The sequence below is a fragment of the Aplidium turbinatum genome, chromosome 12 (assembly GCF_918807975.1).
Source record: "Aplidium turbinatum chromosome 12, kaAplTurb1.1, whole genome shotgun sequence".
Taxonomy (NCBI): domain Eukaryota; kingdom Metazoa; phylum Chordata; class Ascidiacea; order Aplousobranchia; family Polyclinidae; genus Aplidium; species Aplidium turbinatum.
Window position 1 is genome coordinate 24,748,746 of NC_137483.1, and position 16,314 is coordinate 24,765,059.

Sequence of the window (16,314 nt, forward strand, 5' to 3'; positions counted from 1 at the left end):
AGGTTAGTGTTTTATGAACGGTCTCCTTAAGTTAACACTGAAGTTTGTTTGGTTTCAACAATTCTTCCAATATCTTTGCTCAGGATGCAATTTGACGTGCTACTGCATGTACGGATGCGACCGTGACGAGTCAGGATGCCCGATGCTGTCCGACTGTCCTTACAAATGCCTCTGCAACCAGGGAACGTTCAAATTGCGAGGGAGGTGTGCCTTCTTGGTGCAGTCCCGACAGTGCCTGCCTGAGTGGACTACTGTGGGGAACGAGGATGAAACAACAGGTGGACTCCACAGCTTGTGCTTTGTACAAACCACAAATTCATCGATACTCGTCAATTTCTCGTTAATATTTCGTTTGACATTTATACAATTGTGAACCATCTGCACTCGAAGAATATGGTTCATACCACCTCGATCTTGAAAAGTAGCCACTGAGAAAAGTGGGATAACTTGTCCATACAACAATTGGTGATTAAACTATTTCTTCCGCTATCGCTTATTTGTTTTTATTTTTACAAAACTTAACTTTACACTAAACAATAATTCAATATAAGCTGATCACTTCCTGGTGTGCCCAACATTGAAGCTTCTGCATAAGGTATAGGATGGCAATGTGATGGTAGGATGGCAATGTAATGGTAGGATGGCAATGTGATTGTAGGATGGCAATGTGATGTGGTTTTTATGGTTTTTCAGAGAGCACCAATACTTCTGTGGATACCACCGAAGCTACCAATGCGCCGCTTGAAACCACTCCATTTGTAGCGTTTACAATTCCCCCCAACAGCTGCCCAGACAAATGCAACTGCACTTTAGGTTGTGGAGACATTGGAGATTGCTTGCCGCTACTGGACTGCAATGTCGACGTGGGTGGACGCTGATTGGATGGTTTCGTTGGGTTGCTTGCGTTTCTTGTTTGTTGCTACAGAACCAATTGAACTTCGTTGTTTTTTTTTCAAATATATTTTTGGTTATTGGTTGCTTTGTCTTCGTGCAGATTTGTTCCTGCCCCGAAGGTACAGACAGAGTGAATGGCCGATGTGGTGTTTATCCGGATTGTGCTGAACCAACAACCACCACAAAACCATCAACAAATGGTGCTTCATCTGCGGAACCATCCATGACCACCAGTCCACTTGCGGCAGTGGTCACTACCGTTCCAACCGAACCAACCGACCAGCCAACCAGTGCACCACCTTCCACCACAGTACCAGGTAGGCAAACTGCTGCTTTGAGTTAATCACTGAAAGGAAAAGTGGGTTTGCTTTTGAACATCGAGTGTTCAAAAGCTCAAGTGAAATACATTTCGTTTATGTTGTGCGTTATTTGATAATTCAATAGTTACTTGTTTTCAGTGGTTTCCTTGGTGACAACTAACCAATAGACCGCTCATGTCCTTGACAAAAATTTAATTGATGCACAATTTGAACATTCGGTTATTGATTTGTTCATAATATTTTCAATTGAAACGGTGCCATACTCGTCCTTTTGTAAGTAAACTATTGACTGATAGAGATGGTGCTTCAGCGCATTAAACTCTGTATGCTTCAGATGCATCATGACTGAATTATCTTTATTTCTTGATTTTGCTGCAACCTGTATTATCTCTTTGTATTTTCTTGTTTCTCAATGAAAACAAAGTGATACTTGTCGCGTTAACTACGCTTGCTGATGGTGACGTCAATAAACTAATTGTTTGATGGCGCGCAGTTTGCATCGGTGACAAGATCTTCCATCCGTGTCCGTGCTACTTCACATGCTCCGACCTTGCCAAAGAAGCAACCTGTCCAACCCTGGAAGATGCTGAGAGTTGCATCCCTGGATGCGAATGTCCGGATGGGATGGTGGAACACAACGGAGATTGCATCCCATCCACAGAATGTCCCTGTTACGCTGATGGGGCTTACTACGAGGTATGCTGCAGATGGCATCAAGAGATGTTTGCTTTTCGTCCTGTTCTTGATAGCAACAGTTGTGGCAGTAGAGTGTTTATTTTTCCAAACTTGAACTTGTGGAGACGGCCACGTGTGAAGCTTGCTTTTATTTTCTTTAACAAGTTTTCATTTTATTGTTTTCTGATTTATAATGTGATGCAAATTTAAATCCTTAGTAAAGCATACAAATCAACTGATGTTATCGTGTTCATTCATATAGTTCGGCCAGACGGTACCAAACGCTGGTGAAGTGTCGTGTAGGGAGTGCAAGTGCACTGACACTGGAGTGGTGTGTACGACTGTGTGCGAGATCAATGAAGCAACTTGTCTATCGGCTGGAGGAGAGTTCGCTTACGAAGAGGGAGGCTGCTGCAAGTGCATCAAACAAGTCGTCGCCACAACCCCGAGTGAGTTCCTTATCTTCCTTAATTGTGTTCATTTGTTGCTTGTTATGAAGATGATTAATGATCATTCAAATGTATCCTTCTCATAATGACGGGATGTGCTGCAATTCTGTTCGTAGTTTCTATCATGGACTTGGTATAAAAAATCTCAAAATTAGAAGGTGACATTTTGGAGCCGAATCCTCAGACTTTCATCAACAAAAAGTTGGGAGTGTCAATAATCGACACCGATCGGTTTATTGAGTTGAAACTTGTGGGTTGTTTTTATGCAACTTGAATTATATAATTCCGTCACTCCGGACAGCACAACCATACCTCAGCTAACGTTTGTCCTACTCTCTCAGTAATGTCATCATCTGCCATAGTGAGCACAACAGGAGCGTTCGTATCAGGCTCCTCTACCGAGGCTCCCGCTACAGTCACCACCCGCCAATACATTGACATCACATCCACCCTGGTGAGTGTGCTCCAATCAATGACAAACATCTTCTGTAAATTCGTTGAGGATTTGATGTCTCTTCAATGAAATTGCGCAATCAACTGCGTCTTAATCTTTGAGAGATTTTTTTAAATATGAACAAGGTTACGGAGGACTAGTTTAGTTTAATGACACGCGGTGTTCACTACCTTTAAGTTTGTTGAAAGATTTGCAAGGTTAAAATAATATACGGGTGTGATTGTTATTTTGAGAAAGTGCACGACCAATATTGCAAAGTACTTTGCAGGATGTTAGCATCGTGCCCACAACCACTCGTCAGATGGTGTCATCGAGCACTCCAATAAGTAAGTGCATGATCCATCAAAGTAGAATCCTATAGCGATGTGACAATTTGCTTGTGCTCGTGCTGAGGCACTGTCAAAATCTTAGCCAATATTGCTGAATGAAATTTTTGAAATCTTTAACACGCCTGACAGTTTCTTTCGCAATTGCTGCAAACTATATCAAATGTCGATGCTGCTTCAAGGATTAGGTATACGTCGACTTGATCAATCACAGCTTGATCATACATGATATAATTAATTTTGAGGTAGATTCAGTGGGTGAGGCATGATTTAAACAGTTTCTCTCGATATGAAAATGTTTCCCCATCAAGTCACCCGAGCTTTCCAACATTTCAGTTTGTCAGCCACCACTCCAAGCTAGCCACTGCGGGTGCAACTCAACTTGTGGCCAACCGAATGATTGCGACGACAACTGTGCTGCCGGTTGCTTCTGCCCTGATGGAATGTACCAAGATGGAGGTAGATGCGTGAAAGCCACCCAGTGCCCCTGCTACTTCAGCGGAACGAGGTGATGGCCCATTTTGATTTGTAAAAAACCTGCTGCTGAGTATGTTTATAGCCATGTCCCAGTAATATTTCATTGGGGACTGTTCTAATTTAATTTATCCAATAATAACGAACGTTGTAAATTGTAATTACGTTGAGTAGCAATTGTTACGTTTGCATCAACACAAAGAAAAAATAAAAGCTTTCATTCCTTTACAATACAAATCACTACTTTGGTCTAACTTCTTTTGTTAATCTAATTACTTATTGTAGCTATAATATGGTTCCATGCTCAGTCACTGAGCTTAGCGGAATGAGAAGATAAAGTTCTCATCACGTTAAACCTTTGGCACTTCGGTAGGGTGTCCAGTTCCTTTCTTTCGGCCGTCTTTTCTTCAGAAACTATGCCCATCGAGTTTATTACACCCTAAGTTGCAGTGAGCTGTGCTTTTCAACTACTTATCAGCTTAAGCCGGGAGTCGAACAAGGTTTGCATGGTAGGAAAGCCAACGCCTCATCTGCTACGCCATCCAATCGTTGATAATATCAAGCAGGACAAAACAAAACTGGTCCTGCACTGCCCTAATAATATCAGCTCATTGAGAGACCCAATGCATTCATCTTGATAGCAGCATTTATAGAAACATTATAACTTTCCAACATTTACAAACCTGACAATACGAATGAGGAACTACCACATAAACTTTCTGTACTTTTCAGATTTCCGAACGGAGGAGTTTGGAAAGCAACGGAGTGCAGCACATGCCGATGCGCTGAGGGGGAGGCCAGCTGTGTCAAGGAATGCAAACTAACCTGCCTCAAATCAGAAGTGTTGGTGTTCAACCCCAGAGACGGAGGATGTTGCTACTGCAAACAAGGTTAAATTTGAGCGGGTTTCCTGTAGCTCTTGTCAATTGTAACTTCGAGTGGTGTTGGAATTGAAAAGTGGAGCCTTGTGATAAAGTGGTTGCTAAGAGCAACAGTGCTTGAAGTTATTGAAAGTGCACAAGAATACAAACTTATCAATATTCATTGTTTGTTTAGACTAATACTTGTTAATGATGCGATGACATATTCATCAGATACCATTGATTCTAGTTTTGATTTATACGATAGTTTACTTTTTCGTCTTTAGCGTCCGTTATGTTTTCTGATTGTTCAAGCGGTTACTGGGCATTGTCCTGTGATTGGAAATGCACAGAGTAGACAACTATATACATTTTCGACAAAGTTTGTACTTCAGGTTATTTGGTGTGACAGAAGAAAACTATTTGTCGGACTCTACATAAGTTTATGTGTATTTCTGCTAGCGCTGATTAATGATTCAATTAATTTCCAGTACATTATTGGAGTGATTCTTGTTAAAATCATATTTAAAAACAATTTGTTTCGTTCTGCTGCACAGTTCTACTTTACCTCAATGACCGGTTTATGTTCGCAGCCCTTATTAACCCTACCGCGCCTGAAACAACCACTTTCAACCCCGAAGCTAAAACAACCACAAGCGTTACCATTCAGCCATCAGTAGTGACAAGCCAGGAACCATCCCAGACAACCGTTGTTGTCGAAACCACGACTCCACTTTCTTGTAGTGGATGTGAGGCGTTTGGAAAGTTAGTAAAATTACGTTGATTTATTGTAAACTGACAAGTGCCAGGTATATATCAGATAAATCCATCATAGGCTAACCATCGTGGTGCTTATTTCTGCTGACATGTCACGTGATTGGACAGTGGCAGTCTTTTGAAAGGGATAAGTTTTATATCGCATGCTTTAACACCGCCTGTGCATTCAGGTGCATGGCTGTAGGATCGAGCTGGGAAGTGAGCCCGTGCGAAACATGCTCGTGCAAAAGCGAGATGGGAAGCGTGGGATGCGTGAAACAGCAATGTGCTCAACCAGTCTGCGAAGATGGTTACCATCAAGTCTACGTAGAAGGCCAGTGCTGTCCAGTATGCGGTGAGTTGTGGACGGTCAGCAATATCCAACCACTGGTATCATGCACCGTGTCAGATCACACATATTTTGTTCATCACATGATTAATGACATGATTGAAGGTAAACAAGAAGTTTGGCTTCTTTACCTTATCGTCCAATTTAATATTCAACCGCCCACACAAGCTTGAACACGACAAAACAATCATACATCTTCTTCTTTTGGCTTTGCTCTGTCAGCATCATCTTCTTCCTTCACTCTCACTGTTTCCATATCTTCTGTCACACAATCTCTCCATATTCTTTTTCAGCCTTCCTCGCTTTGTTTTACCAACTTTCAATTGCCTCAGTTTTTTTTCGACATAATGTTCATCTCTCCTTACCACGTGACCCAACCATTTGCGTGCCTCTCTCATCTCATCTTTCGGCTCTCCAACTTGCATTCGTTTTCTGTACATTTTATTTCTCACTCGGATCTACTTTGTCAACCCCAAAGATCATCGCAGCATTTTTATCTCAGCCGCATGCATTTCCCTTTCCGTGTCTTCGTCAGGGCTACCGCCTGCATCCCATACAACACTTCTGGTCTTACTATCATTTTACAGAGTTTCCCTTCAGCTTTTCTGGCACCTTTTTGTCACAGATAACTCCTGTTGTTTTCTTTCATGCCACCCATCCTTGCCTGACATCTCTTTGTCACCTCTCTGTCGCTTATTCGGTTCTTATGGACTGGCAAACAAATATATTTGAACTCTTTTGCTGGTTTCTCCCTTTTTCCTTTTAACTGTATTTTTGTCTCATTTTTTCCATTAATTTTCTTCATCAAAACGATCATTCATCAACAAGTCTAAAACGCTGCTTAAATATTTAACACATTCAAAATTTTTAAACAGAGCAAGTTTGTTTGCATGTATATTTGCAATTTTGTGTAAAACCTTTAAAGTTGTTGTATTCACCGACAAATGGGGGATAGTCATTTTTTGGTTTTAGTTCTTTCTGCCTCTGCGCCGTTTTTGTAAAGTTGCATTTCACGTTGTTATGTAAATCATCAATTGAATTTCTTGTTGATGGTAGATTCTCCAACGCTTGAAGCTGGTCTATCAGTTCTATTGAAACGGCAAGTTGTAACGAGCACTTACACAATAATATTCAAAACGCTTACAATAGGTTTATAGTCAAATGAATTTGAATCATCGCAGCATGTTAGGGAGCTGCAACTAGCGATTATGATGGATTGTGGTCTGGCAACATTGATTGTGACGTCACATTTGCAGATAAGCATTGTCCTGGCGAATTTCAATGCAACGAGACCTCGTGCATTCCCTACAAGTGGGTGTGCGATGGGAAGGTGGATTGTAGGGGAGGCAGAGATGAGTTCGACTGCACGGAAACCACCACTACATCACCGGATACATCCACTATTACTCTGGCAACCACGACAACTTCAGGTATTACCGGTTTGCGGATATTCCAATTTCCAGGCGTACAGTACATTGTCACATACGAACGAGGAAGGAACATAATGATGATGATGAGTACGTTTGCTAACGCTTCTTAAAATTTGTTTCAACGTACTTCACTGTGTGTTCAACAGCGTGTCTTCCTCCTGCGCAAGAGAGCAATTGCTCGTCTTGCCGAGTTCGGGTCTGCAGCGATATGATAGACAGTTGCATTGTCAACGAGATCGTGACGTCATCGGATGGCAACGAAAAGTGCTGCGAGTGCGGTGGGACCACGGTCTTTAACGGGGAAAGATGCGTCAACCCAGGAAAATGCGCTTGTCTAGACAGAAACGGTGAGAGGATGTCTTCAAAGGTTTTCAATGTTTGGACATAACATTGTTTTTAATTTGCCCCAGCGGAAAATGCAACTGCAAACTAAAGCGATAAAATAACATTTCGAACCGGTCGTATCGTGTCAACTTTGGTGTGTTCTCATATTTCTATCAATCATTTACGTGTTGCATACAGCGATGCGTTTGGTTTGTTGCATGGTTGCCTTGTTATGCTAGTGCCCGCACTATTCAAATTGAACAAAATATTTTGACCTTTGATGCAGCACTTGGCAAATCTCTTTACAACTTTTTATGTAGATGTCAATCTTGAACTGTTACATGAATGCTCTCTGCAATTCTGACCCTCTTGTCAAATCGTCGTATTTCAATGCTGCCATTCGCAGCTCTCATTGACAATTCCCCGCAACAGCATTGTCTCTCTACGTCATTATTGTCATCATGCTCTAACTTATTATTTTGTGTGCTGTGTTGTGAATATGGATCTGTTGACTTCATGCAAACAAACATTGAGGCATAAATAATATTTTGTAGACTAGCAAATACTTTTGATTGATTGATTGCATCTCTATCCTCGGACTGGGAAAGCTTCTTGCAGAGCTTAATTCTGGCAGTTTCGCATACTTGTAGAGGCTTTGAATCACTGACGCAGGACCGGTCACGGAGATTGACAGAGTGAAGTTTTCCAATTGTTGAAGTCTTGTTGCCGGGGAATTATTCTATTCACTAGGTGCCGCTGAATGGAGAGCAGTCCTTAACGTGCGTTGTTCAAGCGCACACCCCGAGAGTCGAACCAGCGCCGCGTGATCTTGAAGTTTCTTCGTTCCAGAAGTGACGCGCTAACCAACTGAGCTATCGGGCGCACCCATAAATGATTTTCGCTTGTTTTAGGTATCCCCCGTCAACCGAAGGAAAGGTGGAGCGATGGAAGTTGCACAGAATGCGCTTGCTTCAATAATAAAGTTATTTGTAGCATCAAAGACTCGTGCTTGGTAAGAATAACCCTTAGCTCAATTTGCTATCGATGCGTTACTTCAAGCTTTGTGCTTCATTCGATGGACGAGCGATTTATGGGACGGAAAGAAGTAAAGATTTATAGCTATGTGTTTTTGTTTCCTAATAATAGATAGCTTTGTGTTAACATCATATTTATGTTCCCGGTTAGGAGACTACAACGCCAGGATTGACAACCACAACACCAGGCGAAGGTGAGCACAATTGTGTGGCATGGTGCAGCCGTTTAGTTAAAAAAACGTAACGGATTGTTGTAATTTTTTTTTTTATCTTGCATCGTTTTATGTTAAGTAGCGCATACTATATAACTCTAAACCATTTGTTGTAATATATATGCATAACTGCAGACAGTGGCAAACCGTTTTGGCCTTACAGCCTCATCAGTGCAGTAGGTACACTGGGTATGACCGTGGACTATGTCGTACACATATATGTTAGCCTTGATACTTATGTACGCCTTGCTACCCAAAGATACCTATATACACGAGATTTAAATTTGATTTCAATTACTTTTGTAGTGACGTCAGCATTCCCTGTTGCATCAAGCACTCCTCGGCTCTTCATAACCTCTGGCTACATTGTCACAACGTCGCAAATGGGTGAAAAAACAACATCAAATGCAAAACCAGCGAATACTACTACACCAAACACCGATCTACCAGAAACTACAACACAGAAAAGTTTAACAACTGTTTCCGTCTCTGAAACTACAATTACTAATGGAAACATGGGATCCGACACCACAACAACTAAGGTTGGGGCTGAGACCACAACTGAAAAAGCTGGAACTGAAACCACAACTGAACAAGTTGGAATTGATACCACAACCGAAAAGGCTGGAACTGAAACCACAACTGGACAAGTAGGAAGTGAAACCACGACCGAAAAAATTGGAATTGAAACTACAACTGAAAAAGTTAAAACTAAAACCACAACTAAACAAGTTGGAAGTGAAACCACAACTGAAAAGGCTGGAACTGAAACCACAACTGAAAAAGTTAGAACTAAAACCACAACTGAACAAGTTGGAACTGAAACCACAACTGAACAAATTGGAAGTGAAACCACAACTGAAAAAGTTGGAACTGAAACCACAACTGAAAAGGTTGAAACTGAAACCACAACTGAAAAGTCTGGAACTGAAACCACAACTGAAAAGGCTGGAACTGAAACCACAACTGAACAAGTTGGAAGTGAAACCACAACTGAACAAGTTGGAAGTGAAACCACAACTGAAAAGGTTGGAACTGAAACCACAACTGGACAAGTAGGAAGTGAAACCACGACCGAAAAAATTGGAATTGAAACTACAACTGAAAAAGTTAAAACTAAAACCACAACTAAACAAGTTGGAAGTGAAACCACAACTGAAAAGGCTGGAACTGAAACCACAACTGAAAAAGTTAGAACTAAAACCACAACTGAACAAGTTGGAACTGAAACCACAACTGAACAAGTTGGAAGTGAAACCACAACTGAAAAAGTTGGAACTGAAACCACAACTGAAAAGGTTGAAACTGAAACCACAACTGAAAAGTCTGGAACTGAAACCACAACTGAAAAGGCTGGAACTGAAACCACAACTGAACAAGTTGGAAGTGAAACCACAACTGAACAAGTTGGAAGTGAAACCACAACTGAAAAGGTTGGAACTGAAACCACAACTGAACAAGTTGGAAGTGAAACCACAACTGAACAAGTTGGAAGTGAAACCACAACTGAAAATGCTGGAACTGAAACCACAACTGAAAAAGTTGGAAGTGAAACCACAACTGAAAAGGCTGGAACTGAAACCACAACTGAAAAGGTTGGAACTGAAACCACAACTGAAAAGGCTGGAACTGAAACCACAGCTGAAAAAGTTGGAACTGAAACCACAACTGAACAAGTTGGAACTGAAACCACAACTGAACAAGTTGGAAGTGAAACCACAACTGAACAAGTTGGAAGTGAAACCACAACTGAACAAGTTGGAAGTGAAACCACAACTGAAAAGGCTGGAACTGAAACCACAACTGAAAAAGTTGGAAGTGAAACCACAACTGAAAAGGCTGGAACTGAAACCACAACTGAAAAGGCTGGAACTGAAACCACAGCTGAAAAAGTTGGAACTGAAACCACAACTGAACAAGTTGGAACTGAAACCACAACTGAACAAGTTGGAAGTGAAACCACAACTGAACAAGTTGGAAGTGAAACCACAACTGAACAAGTTGGAAGTGAAACCACAACTGAACAAGTTGGAAGTGAAACCGCAACTGAACAAGTTGGAAGTGAAACCACAACTGAACAAGTTGGAACTGAAACCACAACTGAAAAGGCTGGAACTGAAACCACAACTGAACAAGTTGGAACTGAAACCACAACTAAAAAGGCTGGAAGTGAAACCACAACTGAAAAAGTTGGAACTGAAACCACAACTGAACAAGTTGGAAGTGAAACCACAACTGAACAAGTTGGAACTGAAACCACAACTGAAAAAGTTGGAACTGAAACCACAACTGAAAAAGTTGGAACTGAAACCACAACTGAAAAGGCTGGAAGTGAAACCACAACTGAAAAAGTTGGAACTGAAACCACAACTGAAAAAGTTGGAACTGAAACCACAACTGAACAAGTTGGAAGTGAAACCACAACTGAACAAGTTAGAACTGAAACCACAACTGAACAAGTTAGATCTAAAACTACAACTGAAAAAGTTGGAACTGAAACCACAACTGACAGTGGGCATTCGGAAACAACGACACTGGGAACCGAAACTTCAACAGAATGTAAGTGTAAAAACATCAAAACATCAGTCAATATGTAGAAACGAGGGTTCTTCCTGGCTATCAGCACAAGGCTGAGCACTCACTGGTACAGTGAGCAATTGCGATTCGCTAACCACAACAGTGTAGCTTTCACGCTAACCATTAAAACTATCCAATCAACTGTACAGCATGCTTCTCGGTGGCCGATTGTAGCAAGAATTGGCAGTGATAGATACGTATTTTGCCCATTAGGTTGAGCTCATCAATATCGCACCACTAATTCATGCCACAGACTAAGGTGGCGGTCACTAGTCTGTGGCATGAATTAGTGGTGCGATATTGATGAGCTCAACCTAATGGGCAAAATACGTATCTATCGCTGCAAATTCTTGCTACAATCGGCTGCCGAACAACACATCAGTCAATGTTGGAAGGTGTCACCTACTTTCATGAGCCGCACTGAATGCTTTGTTGCAATAGAAAATTAAATAATGTTTATTTGTGTGAACGTAGCTTAGTCTTCGAGTAAGTAAAGTTTTTCTTATTGTTTCTTATGTTTTTGATCATGTTGCAGCGCATGCAATCCAACGGCATCCTTGTGCATCAGTGGGACGTTTCCCTCATTATCTTTTAATTGAGTTGTGTCTTGTTGTTTAGTGGTGTGCAACGAACCGTTTCTTCCGACGGCATGCGGCTGTCTAAGAACTTGCCATGAACCTGCCTCCTGTGAGGAGCCTTGTCAGCTTGCATGTGTGTGTCCGGATGGTGAAGTGATGCATAACAACACTTGCATTCCTCTTGCCAACTGTCCTTGTTACTGGAAGGAAGATGCCAAGATATATCAGGTAACTGGGAAGCGCCTACTTGTATTGTATCAGCAAGATTGGTCATAGTCAAGAGAGTAGAGGAAGACACATCTTTTATACGGAAGATGATTTGACCAATGACCAACCTTTTACTTTTTTAGTTTGGTGACGAAGTTAAGCAAGACGACTGTACCAGCTGCATGTGTACCACAGAAGGGTTCGAATGTACAATGTCGTGCAATATCGAGTGCGCCCCCACTCAAGAACTGGTTGAAAGTGAAGGACAATGCTGCCAATGCATGGAAAAGCAGTGCATCCATAACAACACCATTTATGAGGTGAAGTCAACGAAGATACTTTAAGACTTTGTGGTACAAAATTTGAGAAGGCGAGGAGAAGGTGGTTCATTGCTCGAACATTCAGTACTTTTTGTCAGGCTCTCTTCAGGAGATTTCACTGAGGTATCTGTAGGCCGAAGAAAACAATCAGAAAGAAAAGAACATTTTGGCCAAAACTTCGATTGGTTAAACTTTCAAACAAATCTTTTCTTTCTAGTTCTTTCCTACCTCAGTTAGTTTGACTTCATTTAACGACAAACTCCTGACGAGAGCCAGAAGAAATGCAAAGAACCACCTTCTCCCCTCTATGTTGGAGGTTGTTTGTAAAAGAAACGTTTTATGATGCTACCTACTGACCTACTTTCACTCAAAGATCACTTCGTAGCTGTTCAAAGATCACTTCGTAGCTTTTCGTTTCATGTCCTTGTGTTGCTGTGTGCTTTATTGTTATGTTGTCACTGTACAGCACAATAGAATACACCACTCAATCAATCCTAACAAATCGAATCCTAGTCAGGAGAAAAATGGTTGGAGCGCCTGGTCATCCTAAGCTAAAGACATTGAACCCAATATTCCTATTCTAAACTCATGTTTAGCTAACGTGTCGAAAACTAAAATATCACTGAAGATGAAGACAGTTTGGTTTTCGAAACGTTTGCTGAACATGAGTTTAGTATCTGAATCCTAGTACTAATAGGAAATTTAGTTTTTGCCATTACATGAAATAATGTCTTATCTGTTGTGTCTGTTAGATGGACGAAGTGTGGTATTCAGGAGAATGTACGATATGCAAGTGCACGGCTGACGGGACAGCCAGTTGCGGAGAGCATTGCACGTTGGGTTGTGCTGATGGATACGAACTGGTGAACCACGACGCTGACGATGGGGTGTGTTGCAGCTGCAGGCCAGTCGACACGAAGGAATATTGCGAACAACCTGTTGGCGTGTTCAGAAGTGTAAGTATCAGCCCCATCGCCTTGCTATCTTGTCAAGCGCATGTGGAACTACCGACGCTTCACCCTTTTTAGGGAAGTTGTTTTCAAGGTGATTGTCTTTATTTAGGTGGGAGAGTCATGGAATGAAGGGATGTGTAAGTCGTGCATGTGCGAATCAGCAGGTCAGGCACTCTGCATGGAACAATCTTGTGCGACTTGTCCAAAAGGCACCACCATGGTTGATGTGCCTGGTCAATGCTGCCCAGGATGTGTCGATGCGGCAACTACACCTTCAGTTGAAGCCACTACAGAATATATGACGTCATTTACACCAGCAGAACCAGAAGGTAGGAATATTGCAACTTTAGATGCTTTGACAGACGCTGAAAAAAAGTGCTATACCGTAGACTTAAAAAACGTTTGTGGCATATGAACATCTAACAAAGCGCATTCATTAAAATACTATTTTAGTAGTTCAGGAATGAATTTTCAAGAATATTTATTCCCTGTGTTGATGTACTGGCCGTTGAGCTCTGTCGTAAAATAAACCTTTTACTATTTCATGTACAAAAATTTTAACACCTTTTTTCGTTACTTTAAATCTTTGCAGAAACAACGGTAGCTGTCTGCGGATCTGGGATGGTTCTATGCGATGAAATGCGTTGTATTCCCAACAGATGGCTGTAAGACTTCTAGTCACTTCAACAATAAAGTACAATCCTATGCTTTAATATTACAAAATAATAAGAAAACATCATTTTTATATTCAGAGAAATGCAGTTTGCTTATTGTTCTTTACTGCGTGTGGTATCGCTCCACAATTAGTTTGCATCCGTGCATTAATCAGAGGCTGCAACATTGAGATCTCGAACTTGGATAACATTCACACCTCTGCCACGCACAACACGCAGTTTCCCACCTTGCACATTATTCAGGTTTCTTATTCGTGTTCCCGCAGATGCGACGGCAAGATGGATTGTCATAATGGATTTGATGAGTACAATTGTCCTTCCACCACCCCCCAGACAACCACTTCGGCATCTCCACACCACCCTCCATCCTGCGAGTACAATGGCCAACTATTTGAACAAGGTGGCTAGCCTGCCATGGTTGAATAGTTAATGTACTCGCAACAGAACCGGACACTGATGCATATTCTAAACTATAAAAACACATTCTTCAGATGTGTGATTATCATTTAGATCTGCAATTTTATTTTTACTTAGATTTGAAACAAGTTTTTATCGACTCAAAATAATACTTTGATATTTTTCCTGAATATTTTCTAGTTTGTGTTTTTTCCAGGCTCCACCATTGCGCTTCCTGAACCTGGAATTAGTTGCACATTTGTATATTGTGACGTAGATGGAACCATTGTTGTCGGGGAGGATGAAGAATGCACCCAAACAACTTCCACGCCCGTCCAAAACACGGTTCGTTTGAATGACACTTTCATCTTGGAATGTCATAGTTGAATCTTTCATAATTATAATTAATCATAATTAACAGTGCACACGATGATATTTTAAAAGAGCGATTATAAATGACCGCTTGGTGTTTACTAGTTATGAAAAATCTAGGTAGTTCTATTGTTAGCATTGTCCTCCTGTGACAAGCGATTCCGATCTTTCATACGCCGTTCCCGGTCATTGATCCTGTTGCGACTGAGGCTCAACCGAGACGGGGGTTAGTCGCATTCACTCTGCATTGCACAATGTGGATCTGGCACATTTAATACTGTGCGGGGGGTGGCGCAAAGGATAATTCTAGTGCGACTCCTGGCTTGCGAGCAGTTAAGTAAACATCGCTTATAAATTGGGTGGGCGTAATTGCTGCAGGAAAGGCGGCGAAAGAAAGGAACTGGCGACCTTACTCTCGTTAGTGCCAATGGCTTAGTATAATGAGAACCTTATTTTCTTATCCTCCGATGATGGGATCAAGTATGGCTTACCTTTTACCCTTCTTGGGTATGTGGTGCAGAAGATGCCATCTTTGGTGCCCGGCCTATGAGGCAGCTGACTAGACCGTATCATATGAAGTCTTTTGATCAAGCTTGTCGCATTTTTTTCTAAAGTTTGCAATAACGCAAGAGAGAATAACTTTGTTGGAAGAAATACGTTTAGCTCTCTTTGAAACAATGCAACAGGGCCTTGATATGCAACCAAACACCGCCTTGTGATGGTAGAACCTGCTCAGGCGACCATGGTTGAAATTGCACGCATACATCTCTGAGGAGGTACATTTCCTGACTTGATTTGTAGTTTTTCGTCATCTTGTTTGTTCAGACTCAACCTCAAAAAGCCACCGGCGAGTTCACGACGACAACTCCGCATCTTTGTGCTTACGATTGTGGTGACGGCGACTGTTTACCAGAGGAATCAATGATGTGTGACGGGAAGGTGCAATGCAGTAATGGCAGGGATGAGGCGGATTGCCGTCCAGGTGAGGGGGGAGTGAAAATACTTGTCAACAAAATGTATTTCAAAAAAGAAATGAAACAATCAACATATCATGCTTTGAAATGCTTCGTTCGACATCCTTGGGTTTCGTGCTTCTTATGTTGACTGGTTTCATTGCCAAGCAAGTGTCATGCAGACAAACTTATCATCGTGTACGCAATCCATCTTTCTGTGTTAACTTTTAATGTAAATGGTGGATTTCAAGAGGTGGTTGCAATCATCGTTCTGTTCTCCAGCCAGGTGGTTTATGTAGCTGATGGTGGAAGAAATAAGATTGAAGTATTTGTTTTGAAGAATTTTTAATATATTCGTCTGATGCTTTATATCTCTCGTTTTCTGCCCCGCCCACTAGTAATAAACGTTCTACTTCAAACTTCATTCGCAGTTTGCGGTTGCGTGTGTTCGTCTGATTGCGCTGGGAACCTCTCGTCCGATTGTGAGGTCGTGGAAAAATGTGCACCAGAGATGGACTGCAGCTGCCCTGTTGGAACCTATTGGCACGTCGGCTTGAACCTTTGCATTGCGATATCAACTGAACTTTGCCCGTGTGAGGTGGACGGAAGGAAGATGGGGAAAGGTTAGATTGATTTATATTTGGAAAATATATTTTGTGAATAGGCATTGCTGTCGAAGTTTCTTAGTGCACAAAATTGGACGTTTAATCACTTAGCTAACAAAGAG

The 16,314-nt window shown here is 41.6% G+C and overlaps 1 protein-coding gene across 1 annotated transcript in view; it reads left to right on the forward strand.

Annotated features, from left to right (window-relative positions):
• LOC145780710 (uncharacterized) overlaps window positions 1–16,314 on the forward strand; it is a 91,354-nt gene that overhangs the window by 55,030 nt on the left and 20,010 nt on the right. The window contains 25 exon segments of the mRNA XM_082592330.1: window positions 84–278; window positions 694–863; window positions 995–1,211; window positions 1,708–1,910; window positions 2,152–2,338; window positions 2,680–2,792; window positions 3,061–3,118; window positions 3,455–3,626; window positions 4,325–4,482; window positions 5,046–5,217; window positions 5,400–5,563; window positions 6,814–6,996; window positions 7,134–7,334; window positions 8,223–8,323; window positions 8,497–8,539; window positions 8,864–11,116; window positions 11,753–11,940; window positions 12,063–12,239; window positions 12,992–13,183; window positions 13,284–13,521; window positions 13,785–13,857; window positions 14,133–14,266; window positions 14,480–14,607; window positions 15,460–15,616; window positions 16,019–16,210. Coding sequence (XP_082448456.1) covers window positions 84–278; window positions 694–863; window positions 995–1,211; window positions 1,708–1,910; window positions 2,152–2,338; window positions 2,680–2,792; window positions 3,061–3,118; window positions 3,455–3,626; window positions 4,325–4,482; window positions 5,046–5,217; window positions 5,400–5,563; window positions 6,814–6,996; window positions 7,134–7,334; window positions 8,223–8,323; window positions 8,497–8,539; window positions 8,864–11,116; window positions 11,753–11,940; window positions 12,063–12,239; window positions 12,992–13,183; window positions 13,284–13,521; window positions 13,785–13,857; window positions 14,133–14,266; window positions 14,480–14,607; window positions 15,460–15,616; window positions 16,019–16,210 — 6,069 coding nt within the window.